Genomic DNA, 20506 nt, shown 5'->3' with positions numbered 1-20506 from the left:
CTCTGGGAGTCTGACGGTATGGCAGGGGTACTAGGGATTATATTTAACGTGGCCCATAGCGGACTGAAGTGTGTGTGAGTGGTGATGAGGGTGTGTGTGTTTGTATGTTTCAGTAGTGGCATAGTTGCAGCAGTCACCAGGCCTTATGGGTATAGCAGGGTTCTGCTTTGGTGAGACACCCCTCCCCTTACCCTGTCTGTTGCACCCTTCCTTCCTTCCTTCCTTCCTTCCTTCCTTCCTTCCTTCCTTCCTTCCTTCCTTCCTTCCTTCCTTCCTTCCTTCCTTCCTTCCTTCCTGCCTATCTGCCTGCCTGCCTGCCTTCCTTCCTTCCTTCCCTCCCTCCCTCCTCTTCCTCTCTCACAATGTATGTGTTGTGTGCCCTCTGTGTGGACCACCATGCCAATGATGCCCATCTGCTGTTTGGTGGCCTGCTTTACCTTCCTTCCTCTCCTCCCCCTCTCCTCTCTCCTCTGTACATATACATGTCATGAGATGGAGGAGCTCATCTTTGTACAGTGGTTCTTCCTTTAAGAGTTATGAGCTTATGCTGCAACAGTTAGTGGTAGATGGTGTCATTCTGTCATTGCATCACACCTTCACAAGTGGGACTTAGAACGCTGACCTTTTGGTAGTCTAATCTGTGGCACAAATTTACTTTTCGTAAACTAATGGAGGTGTTTTCAGCTTCTTCTCTGGCACTAGAGTACTGCATCAGGCAACAACAACAAACAACTGTTGGTGGTCCTGGAGTTAAGAGAGAACTTGGATAAATTCAATGGGGGAATTTCACTTGACATGTGGACTGACGATTTTCCAAAAATAGGCACGGTGGGCTTTTGGTTTCTCTCCCTCTAAAAACAGAAATAAACAATTCCAAATAACAAACTGCCTTTATTTACAAATTAGTAAGAATGTCTCACCCCATGTTCAAGAATGGCCTTTTTCCCTTTATTCAGATTATAACCGCTGACTTTCGGTTATTTGAAAAACAAAATCATCTCCAAAATATTGTTATTTTTTAAACAAGCCATAGAAAGTTTCAGTTTAAACCACCAGAAAATACAGAACAAATAATACAACAAATATTGTGGTTAAACTCAAATGTACTAATTGATAAAAATGTATCAATTGGAACCTTTATCAAGTGGAAGGGGGGAAAAGTAAGAAACTTGTCTGTCGGAAAATTGTGATAAATAAAAATATATACCAGTTTCATTTAAAGACCAGAAAATTGACACCTGTGCCATATAGATCGCAAAATAGTTGGGAAGAGATTTTCGATGTAACGATTCCATGGCACATGGTTTATGAATTCACACGCAATTTTCCATTCCACCTGAAAGCCCTAATCTGCTCACTTAAATGAATAGAGATCCTGGTCATGGTGCTAAAGAATGTTGTACAGGTGGCCGTCTAATCTTGTCTAATGGGAGGGCCGGCCCTGGTACCTGTTTATTTTCCTGGGCTTTCGCATTCAGCGTAACACAGGCGAATAGCACTGTGATAGCCCACCCTTGATGGGCTATCAGCAGGACAATGCATTGTTTTCTAACCATATCTGGATGGATCCAAAACAAATTACCATGGGAATAAATATCACTGAATGACAGAAATAGTGGAATAAAGTAGGCTAATGAAGGCAACACGTGGTTCTTTACTGGAACACCCAAAGTCATTCAATTGTTATGATAGGATTTGGAGCAATAGCCAACCTGCGTGTGGTCAACTATTTCAGCACCGTTTCACGCTGCTCTGAGACAAGCATGGGGCCTGGTCTTGATAAATCAGTGAGATTTTTATTTTCACTGAATCTCCGTTTGGGTATTGGTTAGACTACAATTAGGGTGTGGAAATGTTAGGATTATTTTGCTTTTCACTCGCTGTCACTTAGTAGCCTACTCCCAACCGGTTCCATTGTACAGCGCCATATTTTCCTTACGGAAATCCTGAGGGTTTCGTTTTTTCGTTTTTCTTGGAATAGAATGGCAACAATGGCTGACACTTCAATAACATGAAATAGAATTCTGCGGCAACCCGCAAGCTGTGCTGCAGTACGACACAACTTTCAAAGGAAGAACCATTGTATGTGTTCCCTCATTGTTGTCTTTCTCTGTCCTCATTTACTGTCGCTTTTTCTATATTTCACTCTTTTTATTTCCCCCTCTTCTCCCACCCCCTCTCTCTCACCCTCTGTTTCGCTGTATTTCACTTCATCTGTGTCGTAGATAAAGCGTGTTTGGGGTTTTAAAAAGCAAGTGGAGGACTAAGGTGTTTGTTTTTCTCCCCTTGCAGCCATTACTCTGTGATAAGTGCTCCGTAGCAGGGAAACAGGGCCCGCGGGCCTTCCTTTCACTATATGCTAATATTTAGCCTTTTCTCTCCCGTTCTGGCACCTATTTTAATATGTTCCATAAATGTTTTCACTGCTAGCGAGACACCGGTGGCACCCCCCCCCCCCCCCTACCCCTTACAGCACCGACAAAACTGAGTAAGGGCGCTTCCCATTTGGCTGCTTCTCTACAATGGTGGCACTGACACCCGCCTCTCCCTCACCCGATTGGCTACTGACAGCATGGGGAGGTGTTTTCTCTGATTCTTATCGTCACGTTGGGAGTAATCCTGAAATGGACCAGGGAGCAAGGAAGATTCCAATCTACATATGCATGAGTAAGGAGATGCTCGACCACAAAAATATAATCTCCCTGCTTTTACATCCATATGTACAGCGTTGAACCGCATACATTACCCACGCAAACACGGTTAAGAACATGACACTCCATCTCTCCTGGCTTATATACAGAACGCCCGCCGAGTGCATTCAGCTCGCCTCTAAATCTTGACTAATGTGACAGTTTAGTGAGAGAAGGGAAGAGGCAACGCCTCTCTTGGGGAAAGACGGGCAGCGGAACATTTGTGGTTGTGGGGGGGGTATACATGTAGCAGAACGTCTGTCAGTGGGTAGGCCAGTGGCAGTAATGGTTCTCTAAAGCAATCCATAGTGCTGCATACCAGCAGCACCCCAGAAGCCCATTTCTTCTGACAAGAGTTTTAATCCCCCAGGTTTTAATCTTGGGGATGGCAACTATAAAATATCAGACTAATTAAAAGGAAAAGGGAAAGCAGGGGAGTGAAGGGAGGGAGCATGGCCTAGACTGGTGGGAGAAGGGCACAAAGCGGAGGCAGAATTCAGACTCCCAAGTCGCCACTTCTGAGACAGACACATTGTCCTTCCGTAGAGAATCCACTGGGGTTTCTTTACATCAGCTAGGAGCAGAATTATTGATCAGAGGAGAGTTACTCATCTCCAAGACCACTCCTGCGGCGATGCACTCACTTACAGCCATCTCTCCACAGCACACCTTTTTCTCTCACTTCTTTGATTAGATTTGTGGCACTCTGGATCTTACACACACACCATTGTCTTGTCTCTTTCATCTGATAAACACAGAGGGGACATTAAATAGTATGTGTGCATTTGATGCTTGTATGTGACTGACTACTGCAGCCTCCCAGTATATGTCCTGCTCTCCTGAGGCATATGACTGCGAAAGCTCCAGTCCTTGAACAGCACAGCACAGCCACCATCACTACCCAGGCCTCCGTGATGGCAGGCTGCCGTTTCCAAGTCTCCCTCACTGTTTCTGAAGAAGAAAAGACGCTTTCAGTTCCTTAAGATTTTTTTCCCAGACTGAGAATATGTAAGCCATCTCAATTACCAAAACCGGGTATAAGGGCTGCTGGACGTTTCTCAAAGTCTCTAATCTTACACTCTCTCTCCTCACTAAGATTATTTCACCGAGAACTGTGGGAGTTTTGCTTCTTCTATTTAATAAATCTGGAATAAAAAAAATGTGCCTCCAGAAGGATTGCGCATTAAAGAATAAAGAGCTTTTTGGATTCTTTTCATCTTATTTTTTGGTGTAGAAACAAAGAGAACCAGGGACAAAAGCGTTATCTGAGACTGCAGTTGCATGTTAGGGAGCCGGGCCTTGGGAAATGGGTCGGTGAATCCATTTGAAGGCCATGAGTGTGTGTGTCGATTGCCCTCTGTTTCCAGCGCTACATACACACAGTGAGAAAAGAAATATCAGGCAGAATAGCTTTTTCTGAAGCCTGGCAAAATTAGGCACAGTTCCACTACTTACATATTTACATGCCAATTTCGCAGCTCTTTCGAACCACCGGCGTTCCCGCAACACAGAAATCAATAGCAGTGTTCCACTGCTTAAGCCGCAACATTCCAATTACAAAAACTGAGAGCCTTGTCTCCTCGCTCATCCTTGCACATGATCAGTTTAGATTTGTTAAATTATGGTTGCCAGTGGGCAATGCTCCTCCTCACCCCAGTATCAGCCAGGCCCTTATCTTGTTGTTTTGCTGTTCCCTTTTTCTTTAAGTGCCGAATCAAGGTTGCCTTTCTTGTCCTGTGAAGAGACGGACCCTCTACATTGCAGTCAAACTACACCCCAACACAATGGTGAGCTGGGAAGCCACCACAATCCTGAGATTTTAGACATGATGCTATCTATCAAACTGCTACATATTGCCTCTCTCCCTAACACCTGGAGATGACGTCACTGGTATTCCATGGGCAAGATAGCGCCACATAGGTAAATTGCCTTCTGCTATCTGTTGATGATTGAACCAAGAGTGCAAGGCTGAGGCCCAGGGGAGGGGAATATTAAGAGTATTAAATGCACCTGTGCTTTCAAAATGAAACGGCAGTGATTTCTTAAACGGAGCGCCTTTTGAGATGCTAGTCTAATCCCATAATAATCAGGGTAATGACAGCACTCCCTCGCGCTCGCTGGGAAGCCGCGGATCAAATGCATCCTCACATCCTCTTCCCCTGGCTTATAATCTTTCTCCCTAACGGCCGACATGCCGCGTTATGCCCCCACCCGCAAGACATGTCAATGAGCCTCCCTCGCATGGCTTCGACACCATGCATAATTCTCCTGTCCGCTTGGCTAGATGAGGACATACGTCACAGTCTCCCGGGGCTTTGGGGTTTCAACTGTCAATCCGTTCCAACCACCCATTCAAGAGAATGAGAGCATTCTGCTGACCATCTAAATGTCATGCTTGAAAGAATGTGATCATAAGAAGGAGATAATCTTCATGGGCGATTTCAATATAAACTCGGAAAATAAAACTTGCAGGAAAAAACTCAAAGAAATCACAGATGATTTCAATTTGACTCAAAAAATACAAGGTCCAACCAGAGTAACACAGTCATCCCATACTCAAATTGATCTGGTGTTTACTAACATACCTGATTGAATAACAAAGTCTAGTAACTTACTAACTGGCATATCTGACCACAATGTTACATTGGTGGTTAGAAAGCTCACTAAAAAGATATTTAAGAACCATATTAATGTGCAACATTACAAAAAAATCCTGAAAAGTGAGCAGAGTAACTATGACGCAGCTGTAAGTCAAATTGACTGGTCTGATCTGTAAAGCAATGAAGACTCAGAGTCTGGATACAGAACATTTCTGTCAGCTATTGACAAAGTGGATACCTCTTCTACTAGAAAATGTCACCGTAAGCCAAGACGGAAATGGCCTCTTTAGGCAGATGATAGAACGGGATTTTTCTAGGAAAAAAGGACTGAAGTCTGGTAAGAATGATGACAGATGTACAGTTGAAGTCTGAAGTTTACAAACACGTAGGTTGGAGTCATTAATATGTATTATTATGTATTATTGACTGTATGTTTGTTTTACTACATGTGTAACTCTGTGTTGTTGTATGTGTCGAACTGCTTTGCTTTATCTTGGCCAGGTCGCAATTGTAAATGAGAACTTGTTCTCAAATTGCCTACCTGTTTAAAGGTGAAATAAAAATGTAATAAAAATTAATACTCGTTTTTCAACCACTCCACAAATTTCTTCAAACTATAGTTTTGGCAAGTCGGTTAGGACATCTACTTTGTGCATGACACAAGTAATTTTTACAACAAAAGTTTACAGACAGATTATTTCAGTTATAATTCACTATATCATAATTCCAGTGGGTCAGAAGTTTACATACACTAAGCTGACTGTGCCTTTAAACAGCTTGGATAATTCCAGAAAATGATGTCATGGCTTTAGAAGCTTCTGATAGGCTAAATGACATAATTTGAGTCGATTGGAGGCCTACCTTCAAACTCAGTGCTCATTTGCTTGACATCATTGTAAAATCTAAATAAATCAGCCAAGACCTCAGAAAAAAAATTGTAGACCTCCACAAGTCTGGTTCATCCTTGAGAGCAATTTCCAAATGCCTGAAGGTACCAAGTTCATTTGTACAAACTAACACCATGGGACCATGCAGCCGTCATACCGCTCAGGAAGGAGACACATTCTGTCTCCTAGAGATGAACGTACTTTGGTGTGAAAAGTACAAATCAATCCCAGAACAACAGCAAAGGACCTTGTGAAGATGCTGGAGTAAACAAGTATCTATATCCACAATAAAACAAGTCCTACAGTGGGGCCAAAAAGTCAGCCACCAATTGTGCAAGTCCTCCCACTTAAAAAAATGAGACAGGCCTGTAATTTTCATCATAGGTACACTTCAGCTATGACAGACAAAATTAGATTTTTTTTTTCTCCAGAAAATCACATTGTAGGATTTTCAATTAATTAATTTGCAAATTATGGCGGAAAATAAGTATTTGGTCAATAACAAAAGTTTATCTCAATACTTTGTTATATACCCTTTGTTGGCAATGTCAGAGGTCAAACGTTTTCTGTAAGTCTTCACAATGTTTTCACACACTGTTGCTGGTATTTTGGCCATTCCTCCATGCAGATCACCTCTAGAGCAGTGATGTTTTGTGGCTGTTGCTGGGCAACACGGACTTTCAATTCCCTCCAAAGATTTTCTATGGGGTTGAGATCTGGAGACTGGCTAGGCCACTCCAGGACCTTGAAATGCTTCTTACGAAGCCACTCCATCGTTGCCCGGGCAGTGTGTTTGGGATCATTGTCATGCTGAAAGAACCAGCCACGTTTCATCTTCAATGCCCTTGCTGATGGAAGGAGGTTTTCACTCAAAATCTCACGATACATGGCCCCATTCATTCTTTCCTTTACATGGATCAGTCGTCCTGGTCCCTTTGCACAAAAACAGCTCCAAAGCATGATGTTTCCACCCCCATGCTTCACAGTAGGTATGGTGTTCTTTCGATGCAACTCAGCATTCTTTGTCCTCCAAACACGACGAGTTGAGTTTTTACCAAAAAGTTATATTTTGGTTTCATCTGACCATATGACATTCTCCCAATCTTCTTCTGGATCATCCAAATGCTCTCTAGCAAACTTCAGACGGGCCTGAACATGTACTGGCTTAAGCAGGGGGACACATCTGGCACTGCAGGATTTGAGTCCCTGGCGGCGTAGTGTGTTACTGATGGTAGGCTTTGTTACTTTGGTCCCAGCTCTCTGCAGGTCATTCACTAGGTCCCCCCGTGTGGTTATGGGATTTTTGCTCACTGTTCTTGTGAACATTTTGACCCCACGGGGTGAGATCTTGCGTGACGCCCCAGATTGAGGGAGAATATCAGTGGTCTTGTATGTCTTCCATTTCCTAATAATTGCTCCCACAGTTGATTTCTTCAAACCAAGCTGCTTACCTAATGTAGATTCAGTCTTCCCAGCCTGGTGCAGGTTTACAAATTTGTTTCTGGTGTCCTTTGACAGCTCTTTGCTCTTGGCCATAGTGAAGTTTGGAGTGTGACTGTTTGAGGTTGTGGACAGGTGTCTTTTATACTGATAACAAGTTCAAACAGGTGCCATTAATACAGGTAACGAGTGGAGGACAGAGGAGCCTCTTAAAGAAGAAGTTACAGGTCTGTGAGAGCCAGAAATCTTGCTTGTTTGTAGGTGACCAAATACTTATTTTCCACCGCAATTTGCAAATAAATTCATAAAAAATCCTACAATGTCTGGCATAGTTGAAGTTTACCTATGATGAAAATTCCAGGCCTCTCTCATCGTTTAATGTGGGAGAACTTGCACAATTGGTGGCTGACTAAATACTTTTTTGCCCCACTGTACATAACCTGAAAGTTCGCTCAGCAAGGAAGAAGCCACTGCTCCAATACCGCCATAAAAAAGCCAGACTACGGTTTGCAACTGCACATGGGGACAAAGATCATACTTTTTGAAAAATGGTCTGATGAAACAAAAATAGAACAGTTTGGCCATAATGACCATCGTTATGTTTGGAGGAAAAGGGGAGGCTTACAAGCCGAAGAACACCATCCCAACCTTGAAGCACGGGGGTGGCAGCATCATGTTGTGGGGGTGCTTTGCTGCAGGAGGGACTGGTGCACTTCACAAAATATATGGCATTATGAGGACGGAAAACTATGTGCATATATTGAAGCAACATCTCAAGACATCAGTCAGAAAGTTAAAGCATGGTCGCAAATGGGTCTTCCAAATGGACAATGACACCAAGCATACTTCCAAAGTTTTGGCAAAATGGCTTAAGGACAACAAAGTCAAGGTATTGGAGTTGCCATCAAAGCCCTGACCTCAATCCTATAGAACATTTGTTGGCAAAACTGAAAAAGCGTGTGCGAAAAGGAGGCCAACAAACCTGACTCAGCTACACCAGCTCTGTCAGGAGGAATGGGACAAAATTCACCTTATTGTGGAACGCTTCTGGAAGGCTACCCAAAATGTTTGACCCAAGTTAAACAATTTAAAGGCAATGCTACCAAATACTAACTGAGTGTATGTAAACTTCTGACCCACTGGGAATGTGATGAAAGAAATAAAATATTAAATAAATCATTCTCTCCTATTATTCTGACATTTCACATTCTTAAAATAAACTGGTTATCCTAACTGACCTAAGACAGGGAATGTTTACTAGGATTAAATGTCAGGAATTGAATGTTTTTGGCTATGTGTATGTTAACTTCCAACTTCAACTGTATACAACATTTCCTACCTTTGGAGGCCGCCAAATTATAAATGCACGTCTCACATCTGAGATATTGCCTCACATGCTGGTCACAAGCAGGAGCTACTATGCTGAAACAAATTGAATCACTCAACAAATAAACAACTTACCACCAACTTACCACCATTGTCATATCATTTTCAAACATAATTGATTTAGTCTGTATAGCTTTAAGCAGTATGTAAACTCAGCATACGGCTTAAACTCAGCTGTAAACTCAGCAAAAAAAGAAACGTCCCTTTTTCAGAACCCTGTCTTTCAAAGATAATTTGTAAAAATTCAAATTTACTTCACAGATATTCATTATATACGGTTTAAACACTGTTTCCCATGCTTGTTCAATGAACCATAAACAACTAATGAACTGGCGTGGCACCTGTGGAAAGGTCGTTAAGACACTAATAGCTTACAGACGGTAGGCAATTAAGGTCACAGTTATGAAAACTTTGGACACTAAAGAGGCCTTTCAACTGACTCTGAAAAACACCAAAAGAAAGTTGCCCTGTGTCCCTGCTCATCTGCATGAATGTGCCTTAGGCATGCTGCAAGGAGGCATGAGGACTGCAGATGTGGCCAGGGCAATAAATTGCAATGTCCGTACTGTGAGATGCCTAAGACAGTGCTACAAGGAGACAGGATGGACAGCTGACCGTCCTCGCAGTGGCAGACCACGTGTAACAACACCTGCACAGGATCGGTACATCCGAAAATCACTCCTGCGGGACAGGTACAGGATTACAACAACTGCCCGAGTTACACCATGAACGCACAACACCTCCATCAGTGCTCAGACTGTCCGCAATAGGCTGAGAGAGGCTGGACTGAGGGCTTGTAGGCCTGTTGTAAAGCAGCTCCTCACCAGACATCACCGGCAACAACGTCGCCTATGGGCACAAACCCACCGTCGCTGGAGCAGACAGGACATGCAAAAAAGTGCTCTTCATTGACGAGTCACAGTTTTGTCTCACCAGGGTTGATGGTCGGATTTGTGTTTATCATCGAAGGAATGAGGGTTACACCGAGACCTGTAATCTGGAGCGGGATCGATTTAGAGGTGGAGTGTCCGTCATGGTTGCAATTCATCTGATCACTCTTCATAACATTCTGGAGTATATGCAAATTGCCATCATACAAAATGAGGCAGCAGACTTTGTGAAAATTCATTTTTGTGTCATTCTCAAAACTTTTGGCCACAACTGTACTGGTGTCTGGATCTATATTGGAGCGATGCAGCACCATTCTTCCACGAGACATTCAATCATTTGGTGTTTTGTTGATGGAAACTCTCTCCGGGCACTGCTCCAGAATCTCCCATAAGTGTTCAATTGGGTTGAGATCTGGTGACTGAGACGGCCATTGCATATGGTTTGCATCGTTGTCATTCTCATCAAACCATTAAATGACCACTCATGCTTTGTGGCTGGGGCATTGTCATCCTATGGGGGCGTAGCCCTGGTAGCCAAAGTAATGGCCTGAAATTATTTATACATGACCCTTAGCATGATCGGATGCTTATTACTTAATTTAGTTAGGAACCACACCTGTGTTGAGGCATCCCTCATTTTGTAAAGTTTTTCCATTATTTTGGCAGTGACCTGAACATCTAACCTCGACACCAATTTTGATGAAGAATTGATTGGGGGGTTGAAGAAGGATAAGGAGGCAATGATGATGAAACCACATTAGCTGGATCACTTCAGATCACATTGTCGTCTACATGTTTCTTCCTCGTTCATCCCGATCCTGACCCACTTCCCAACTCGCCTGGCAATGGCAGAACCGGCACCACACGGAACGCCATCCCACTCCTCCCCTCAGAAGCCCAGGCAGTCTCTTTGCTAACCCCCAATTTAATGAAGTTATAGGTTGTATCACATCCGGCCGTGATTGGGAGTCCCATAGGGCGGCACACAATTGGCCCAGTGTCGTCCGAGTTTGGCCGGGATAAATAAGAATGTGTTCTTAACTGACTTGCCTAGTTAAATAAAGATAAAAATACATAAATGGTAGTGGAGCGGCCGGAGAAGAGAATGGCATGCATACACCTTCTCTCTGATGTTCTCTCTGATGTTCTCCCACTTCTTCATATCTATCTCTGCCCAGGAGCTGGGCTTTGTGAATTATTCATCAGAGAGCTCTCTTTTTTCTTCTTCTCCTCTGTTGCTTTAATTCCCTCCCTCTCGTTTCTATCCACGTAGCGATAGCTCTCTCTCTCTCTTTCTCTCTCTCTCTCGTTCTCTCTCTCTCTCTCGTTCTCTCTCTCTCTCTCGTTCTCTCTCTCTCTCGTTCTCTTTCTCTCTCTCTCTCTCTCTCTCTCAGTGAGATGCAAATGGCCTCATTTGAAGAACGGCATACTTGGAAACAATTAATCAGCACCCGTTTACTTCCCCATAAATAGAAAAGGACAATTATTTTCTACCGTTTCTCACCAATTTTCTATCCGTGCCACAAGTCTATGGTTTTTACCCATATACTTTAGGGCGTGGGTTTCTCATACAGAGTGGTCAGTCACCTGTAATTGGCTTTTACAATGTGCTCAGACACCTCTGATTGGCTCATACAGAGGTGTCTGCCACCTGTGATTGGCTCATACAGAGGGGACAGGGCCAATGAGATTACCTGGAGGGAGTTGATTGATACAGGTAGTATCAATCAAGTACTATGGATGAGAGTCTGGTACATGTTCAGACTTGACCATAGGTTTGTGCAGGTACAAAAAGGGGGGGGGGGTTAGCAGTACCTTCACACTGGGGTGGCAGGTTGTCCTAGTGGTTAGAGCATTGGACTAGTAACCGGAATGGTTGCAAGTTCAAACCCCCTAGCTGACAAGGTACAAATCTGTCGTTCTGCCCCTGAACAGGCAGTTAACACTGTTCCTAGGCCATCATTGAAAATAATAATTTGTTCTAATTAACTGACTTGCCTGGTTAAGTAAAGGTATAAAAAAATCTAATTGACCCGCCAACCCCCTTCTTTCAAACCTTTTCATCAACCTCTACTCTATTTTTAACCTATGCTGAGTACCCCACTCTTCCTGTCTTTAGCCCCCGCCCCCCTCTTTCAACCCCTAACCCCTCAATTCCCATCCTTCTCCTTCAACCTCTCTCACTGCTCCCTCACCCCCATCAATGCTAACCCCAATTGTCTCCCATCTCAGATCTCCACGCGCCCAGCCCGTGCCTGGCAAAGGCCTGTGAGTTTGGCGCTGTGTGTGTGGTGAAGAACGACAAGCCCGTATGTGAGTGCCCCGAAGCCTGCCTCCAGACACCCGACCCAGTGTGCGGCAGTGACGGCCACAGCTACGGCAGCCATTGTGAGATGAGGGCCACGGGCTGCGCCCTGCAGAGGGAGATCCACATCCAGCACCGAGGACCTTGCGGTGAGTACCAGACTATACAGTAGTACACTATGTCTGTATACTGTACATGTCTGACCATGTAACCTGACCAGGAAACAGGAATAACTCTGGGCCCTAGGGTATAAGATCATGTGATGTGGTCAGAGAAAAACTCCTGGTCTTCAAAGGGTACTTCTGGATTTTGGTAATGAGGCCCTTTATCTACTTCCCCAGAGTCAGATGAACTGGTGGATTCCATTTATATGTCTCTGTGTCCAGTATGAAGGAGGTTAGAGGTAGTTTCTCGAGCCAATCACCCCATTCCTTCTTCAGGCATCTTTAGATCTTAATTCAGAGCAGATATTTAAAGGGATACTTCTGGATTGTGGTAATGAGGCCCTTTGTCTACTTCCCCAGAGTCAGATGAACTTGTGGATTCCATTTGTTGTCTCTGTTGGAAGGAAGTTGCTAAGTAGCTTTAGTGTAATGACTGGAAGTCTATGGCTAAAGCCTGCAATTTCCCTATTATTGACCTTTCTGGTTGAAGATGCAATCTACTTCCAATGAGAGGGGGAACAGCCATGCTCCTACTGTTTAAATGGTGACTGAGTCATGAGTCTTTGTCTGCTCTCGAGCACCGGGCTAAAAATATCCTGGCTTCCGCCTGCACTCATTTCATTGCCTGTTTTCTTTTTCTTCCCTAAAGTTTGGTTAGTCCACTTGACGAAGCCATTTTAGCTAGACTTGTTAATGGCATCTCTAGTGCTCATTTTCCCATAAAGGGTCATTGATGATGGCAATGATTAACATTTTCCTTTTATGAACAAACTGTTTGCGCCCGTTTCTTCCATTCCATGTCCTTTCCTCTTAGTCATCAGTCAGAGTTCACTCTCTGCAGCTTTAGTTTGAATACAATTCTATTTTACTGTAGATGTGGTCTACAGCAGAGGCATATATCTGCACAGTAAGGAACATGTACAGTAGGCTGACATGTCATGTGTAGACTAACTAAGCCCAGACGTGAACAAATTCAGATAAATATTTACATCTCTTCACTTCTCTCTTCTTTTATAGGCTACTTAGTAAAGTTCATGCATGTTGCCTGCATGTAGCCATTTGGTCCTAAACGGGTAATAGCATTTGATTTGATTGGATTAGGATCTCCATTATCCGATGCCAATGGCGACAGCTAGTCTTACTGGGGTCCGACACATAACGGAAAATACATTACAGACAAAATACTTTACATTTGACATACATTTAAAAACATTAACATGTAGTGTGTGTGTGTGTATCCATCAGTTACACATCCAGTACCAGTCAATAGTTTGGACACACCTACTCATTCAAGGGTTTTTCTTTATTTTTACTATTTTCTACATTGTAGAATAATAGTGAAGACATCAAAACTATGAAATAACACATATGGAATCATGTAGAGACAAAAAAAAGTGTTAAACATATCCAAATATATTTTCTATTTGAGATTTTTCAAATAGCATCCCTTTGCCTTGATGACAGCTTTGAACACTCTTGGCATTATCTCAGCCAGTTTCACCTGGAATGCTTTGTGGGAACTCTTGCAGGAGTTCCCACATATGCTGAGTACTTGTTGGCTGCTTTTCCTTCACTCTGCGGTCCGACTCATCCCAAACCATCTCAATTTGTTGGGGGATTGTGGAGGCCAGACCATCTGATGCAGCACTCCATCACTCTCTTTGGTAAAATAGCCCTTACACAGCCTGGAGGTGTGTTGTGTCATTGTCCTGTTAAAAAAAAAAAATGATAGTCCCACTAAGCCCAAACCAGATGGGATGGCGTATCGCTGCTGAATGTTGTGGTTGCCATGCTCAAGGTCCTAAACGATATCTTAACCGCCATCGATAAGAAATATTACTGTGCAGCCGTATTCATTGATCTGGCCAAGGCTTTCGACTCTGTCAATCACCACATCCTCATCGGCAGACTCGACAGCCTTGGTTTCTCAAATGATTCTCTCGCCTGGTTCACCAACTATTTCTCTGATAGAGTTCAGTGTGTCAAATCGGAGGGTCTGCTGTCCGGACCTCTGGCAGTATCTATGGGGGTGCCACAGGGTTCAATTATTGGACCGACTCTCTTCTCTGTATACATCAATGATGTCGCTCTTGCTGCTGGTGAGTCTCTGATCCAGTCTCTGATCCACCTCTATGCAGACGACACCATTCTCTATACTTCTGGCCCTTCTTTGGACACCGTGTTAACAACCCTCCAGGCAAGCTCCAATGCCATACAACTCTCCTTCCGTGGCCTCCAATTGCTCTTAAATACAAGTAAAACTAAATGCATGCTCTTCAACCGATCGCTGCCTGCACCTGCCCGCCTGTCCAACATCACTACTCTGGACGGCTCTGACTTAGAATACATGGACAACTACAAATACCTAGGTGTCTGGTTAGACTGTAAACTCTCCTTCCAGACCCACATCAAACATCTCCAATCCAAAGTTCAATATAGAATTGGCTTCCTATTTCGCAACAAAGCATCCTTCACTCATGCTGCCAAACATACCCTTGTAAAACTGACCATCCTACCAATCCTCGACTTCGGTGATGTCATTTACAAAATAGCCTCCAATACCCTACTCAACAAATTGGATGCAGTCTATCACAGTGCAATCCGTTTTGTCACCAAAGCCCCATATTCTACCCACCATTGAGACCTGTACACTCTCGTTGGCTGGCCCTCGCTTCATACTCGTCACCAAACCCATTGGCTCCATGTCATCTACAAGACCCTGCTAGGTAAAGTCCCCCCTTATCTCAGCTTGCTGGTCACCATAGCATCTCCCACCTGTAGCACACGCTCCAGCAGGTATATCTCTCTAGTCACCCCCAAAACCAACTTTCTTTGGCCGCCTCTCCTTCCAGTTCTCTGCTGCCAATGACTGGAACAAACTTCAAAAATCTCTGAAATTGGAAACACTTATCTCCCTCACTAGCTTTAAGCACCAACTGTCAGAGCAGCTCACAGATTACTGCACCTGTACATAGCCCACCTATAATTTAGCCCAAACAACTACCTCTTTCCCTACTGTATTTATTTTATTTATTTATTTATTATTTATTTTGCTCCTTTGCACCCCTTTGCACCCCATTATTTTTATTTCTACTTTGCACATTCTTCCACTGAAAATCTACCATTCCAGTGTTTTACTTGCTATATTGATTTTACTTTGCCACCATGGCCTTTTTTTGTCTTTACCTCCCTTATCTCACCTCATTTGCTCACATCGTATATAGACTTCTTTATACTGTATTATTGACTGTATGTTTGTTTTACTCCATGTGTAACTCTGTGTTGTTGTATGTGTCAAACTGCTTAGCTTTATCTAGGCCAGGTCGCAATTGTAAATGAGAACTTGTTCTCAACTTGCCTACCTGGTTAAATAAAGGTGAAAAAATATATATATATTTAAAAAAAATAAGTCTGGCTTGAATTCTAAATAAATCACAGACAGTGTCACCAGCAAAGCACCCCCACACCATCACACCTCCTCCTCCATGTTTTACGGTGGTAAATACACATGCGAAGATCATTCATTCACCCACACTGGGTCTCACAAATTTGGACTCCAGTCCAAAGGACAACTTTCTACCGGTCTAATGCTCCTGTTTCTTGGCCTAAGCAAGTCTCTTCTTATTATTGGTGTCCTTTAGTAGTGGTGTCTTTGCAGCAATTCCACCATGAAGGCCTGATTCACGCACGTCTCCTCTGAACAGTTGATGTTGAGATGTGTCTATTACTTGAACTCTGTGAAGCATTTATTTGGGCTACAATTTCTGAGGCTGGGAACTTCAATGACCTTATCCTTTGCAGCAGAGGTAACTCTGGGTCTTCCATTCCTGTGGTGGTCCTCAGGAGTACCAGTTTCATCATAGCGCTTGATGGTTTTTGCTGCACTTGAAGCAACTTTTTGAAGATTTTTGAAGCAAGTTCTTGAAATGTTCCATATTGACTGACATTCATATCTTAAATTAATGATGGACTGTCATTTCTCTTTGATTATTTGAGCTGTTCTTGCTATAATATGGACTTGGTCTTTTACCAAATAGGGCAATCTATCTTGTCACAACACAATAGAAACACATTAAGAAGGAAAGAAATTCCACAAATTAACTTTTAAGAAGGCACACCTGTTAATTTAAATGCATTCCAGGTGACTATCTCACGAAGCTGGTTGAGAGAATTCCAAGGGTGTGCAAAGCTGTCATCAAGGCAAAGTGTGGCTTTTTGAAGAATCTCAAATATAAAATATATTTTGATTTGTTAAACACTTTTTTGGTTACTACATGATTCCATATATGTTATTTCATAGTTTTGATGTCTTCACTATTATTCTACAATGTAGAAAATAGTAAAAATTAAGGAAAATCCTTGAATGAGTATGTGTTCTAAAACTTAGTGTACATTTGCAAACGTTTCTAAACTTTGTCAATATGGGGTATTGTGTGTAGATTGATGAGGATAAGGCTGTAAAATAACAAAATGTGAAAAAAGTAAAGGGGTCTGAATTAGAGGTCGACCGATTATGATTTTTCAACACAGATACCGATACCGATTATTGGAGGACCAAAAAAAAGAAGCTGATTCCGATTAATCGGCCGATTAAAAAAAATATATTTATACATATGTTTTAATGTATTTATTTACTTGTAATAATAACCATTACAACAATACTGAATGAACACTTACTTTAACTTAATATAATACATCAATAAAATCCATTTAGCCTCAAATAAAAAATGAAACATGTTCAATTTGGTTTAAATAATACAAAAACAAAGTGTTGGAGAAGAAAGTAAAAGTGCAATATGTGCCATGTAAAAAAGCTAACGTTTCAGTTCCTTGCTCAGAACATGAGAACATATGAAAGCTGGTGAGTCTTCAATATTCCCAGGTAAGAAGTTTTAGGTTGAGGTTATTATAGGACTATTTCTCTCTATACCATTTGTATTTCATATACCTTTGACTATTGGATGTTCTTATAGGTACTTTAGTATTGCCAGTGTAACAGTATAGCTTCCGTCCCTCTCCTCGCCCCTACCTGGGCTCGAACCAGGAACACATCGACAACAGCCACCCTCGAAGCATCGTTACCCATCGCTCCACAAAAGCCGCGGCCCTTGCAGAGCAAGGGGAACAACTACTCCAAGTCTCAAAGCGAGTGATGTTTTAAATGCTATTAGCGCGCACCCCGCTAACTAGCTAGCCATTTCACATCGGTTACACAAGCCTAATCTCCGGAGTTGATAGGCTTGAAGTCATAAACAGCGAAGAGCTGCTGGCAAACACACGAAAGTGCTGTTTGAATGAATGCTTACGAGCCTGCTGCTGCTCAGTCAGACTGCTCTATCAAATATCAAATCATAGACTTAATTATAACATAATAACAAACAGAAATACGAGCCTTAGATCATTAATATGGTCAAATTCTTTCAGTGAAATACGGAAGCGTTCCGTATTTTATCTAACGGATGGCATCCCGAAGTATAAATATTGCTTTTACATTGTACAACCTTCAATGTTATGTCATAATTATGTACAATTCTGTCAAATTAATTACGGCCTTTGTTAGGAATTAATGGACTTCACACAGTTCGCAATGAGCCAGGCGGCCAAAACTGTTGCATATACCCTGACTGCTTGCAAGAGAAGTGACAATTTCCCTAGCTATAAGAAATTAATGTTAGCAGGCAATATTAATTAAATACAGTGAGGGGAAAAAAGTATTTGATACCCTGCTGATTTTGTACGTTTGCCCACCGACAAAGAAATGATCCGTCTATAATTTTAATGGTAGGCTTATTTGAACAGTGAGAGGCAGAATAACAACAAAAAATCCTGAAAAACGCATGTCAAAAATGTTATAAATTGATTTGCATTTTAATGAGGGAAATAAGTATTACAAATACTTTTTTCCCTTACTGTATAGAGGTTTAAATATATATACTTGTGTATTGATTTTAAAGAAAGGCATTGATGTTTATGGTTAGGTACTTTGGTGCAACGACAGTGCTTTTTTCGCAAATGCACTTGTTAAATCATCACCCGTTTGTCAAAGTAGGCTGTGATTCAATGAGAAATTAACAGGCACCTGTTAACTAGTGATTATGTTAAGATTGATTGTTTTTATAAGATAAGTTTAATGCTAGCTAGCAACTTAATTTGGCTTCTTGCTGCCCTCGCGTAACAGGTAGTCAGCCTGCCACGCAGGCTCCTCATGGAGTGCAATGTAAGGCAGGTGGTTAGAGCGTTGGACTAGTAACCGGAAGGTTGCAAAAATCTGTCATTCTGCCCCTGAACTAGGCAGTTAACCCACCGTTCCTAGGCCGTCATTGAAAATAAGAATATGTTCCTAACCGACTTGCCTAGTTAAATAAAGGTGTAAAAAAAAAAAATTCGGCAAATCTGTATTTTTGTTATGAAAACCTGAAATCGTCCATAATTAATTGGCCATTCCGATTAATCGGTCAACCTCTAGTCTGAATACTTGCCGTAGGCACTGTGAACTCATTGATATGAACCTGGGAGAACTGCAAACTGTTCTTCAGGTCCTGGACCTCTCTGGTCAGGTCGTCCATTATTTTATTAGTTGGCAACTCCAGTATTTGGACAAAACACTTGAAGCTATTTTCTTGTTGTTGTAAAAACTGTTTGTAGTACTCTTTTTGTTTGTTTAAAATATCCTTCACCTGTGATAAAGAGACACCGTTGTCCCCAACGGTACTTCCATCGGCTTTGGTCTATGTCTTGCTAGTAATGTAGGCTACGCTGTTACTCCTCACAGTTCCAGACAGGGCAGGTCGCAGAGCAGATGGAAACAGCAACAAACAACAGTGATTCAAACAGTCACACTTCCGGGGCAATCCGTGGTCCTATCAGCAAGGGATATCGGGCTGTGTACAAGCTGCTAAGGAAACCTGGCTAGCATGACAGCTAGCTAATGTGAGTTAGAAGCTAGGCTAGCGTCTGTGCCAATAAGGGAACAATGAGCTAGTGCTCTGGAGAAAAATAGACCTAATATTGTTCCCTGCAATACAGTTGAAATCCCTACACCTTATTGTGTATGTTGACAATTATTTGAAAATAATTATAGTTATTTTGCAAAAGAAAGCCACGAAAAAGATACATGTTTCAATGCATGCCACCGGAACTTGAACCCTAAAATAAAATACACTGCTCAAAAAAATAAAGGGAACACTTAAACAACACAATGTAACTCCAAGTCAATCACACTTCTATGACATCAAATTGTCCACTTAGGAAGCAACACTGATTGACAATAAATTCCACATGCTGTTGTGCAAATGGAATAGACAGGTGGAAACTATAGGCAATTAGCAACACACCCCCAATAAAGGAGTGGTTCTGCAGGTGGTGACCACAGACCACTTCTCAGTTCCTATTCTTCCTGGATTATGTTTTGGTCACTTTTGAATGCTGGCGGTGCTTTGACTCTAGTGGTAGCATGAGACGGAATCTACAACCCACACAAGTGGCTCAGGTAGTGCAGCTCATCCAGGGTGGCACATCAATGCGAGCTGTGGCAAGAAGGTTTGCTGTGTCTGTCAGCGTAGTGTCCAGAGCATGGAGGCGCTACCAGGAGACAGACCAGCACATCAGGAGACGTGGAGGAGGCCATAGGAGGGAAAGAACCCAGCAGCAGGACCGCTACCTCTGCCTTTGTGCAAGGAGGAGCAGGAGGAGCACTGCCAGAGCCCTGCAAAATGACCTCCAGCAGGCCACAAATGTGCCTGTGTCTGCTCAAACGGTCAGAAACAGACTCCATGAGGGTGGTATGAGGGCCCGACGTCCGCAGGTGGGGGTTGTGCTTTTACAGCCCAACACCGTGCAGGACGTTTGGCATTTGCCAGAGAACACCAAGATTGGCAAATTCGCCACTGGCGCCCTGTGCTCTTCACAGATGAAAGCAGGTTCACACTGAGCACATGTGACAGACGTGACAGAGTCTGGAGACGCCGTGGAGAACGTTCTGCTGCCTGCAACATCCTCCAGCATGACCGGTTTGGCAGTGGGTCAGTCATGGTGTGCGGTGGCATTTCTTTGGGGAGCCGCACAGCCCTCCATTTGCTCGCCAGAGGTAGCCTGACTGCCATTAGGTACCGAGATGAGATCCTCAGACCCCTTGTGAGACCATA

At 42.8% G+C, this 20506-nt stretch overlaps 1 protein-coding gene across 1 annotated transcript in view; it reads left to right on the top strand.

Annotated features, from left to right (window-relative positions):
• The window catches only part of LOC139368345 (agrin-like), a 445616-nt gene that overhangs the window by 293146 nt on the left and 131964 nt on the right, over positions 1 to 20506 (top strand). Inside the window, exon 8 of the mRNA XM_071107109.1 lies at positions 12126 to 12347. Coding sequence (XP_070963210.1) covers positions 12126 to 12347 — 222 coding nt within the window. The remainder of the gene's footprint in view (positions 1 to 12125; positions 12348 to 20506) is intronic.

Source organism: Oncorhynchus clarkii, chromosome 16 (genome assembly GCF_045791955.1).
Source record: "Oncorhynchus clarkii lewisi isolate Uvic-CL-2024 chromosome 16, UVic_Ocla_1.0, whole genome shotgun sequence".
NCBI classification, from domain to species: Eukaryota; Metazoa; Chordata; class Actinopteri; order Salmoniformes; family Salmonidae; genus Oncorhynchus; species Oncorhynchus clarkii.
The sequence above is the reverse complement of the archived record's forward strand: the minus strand, read 5'-3'. Positions and strand labels throughout refer to the sequence as shown.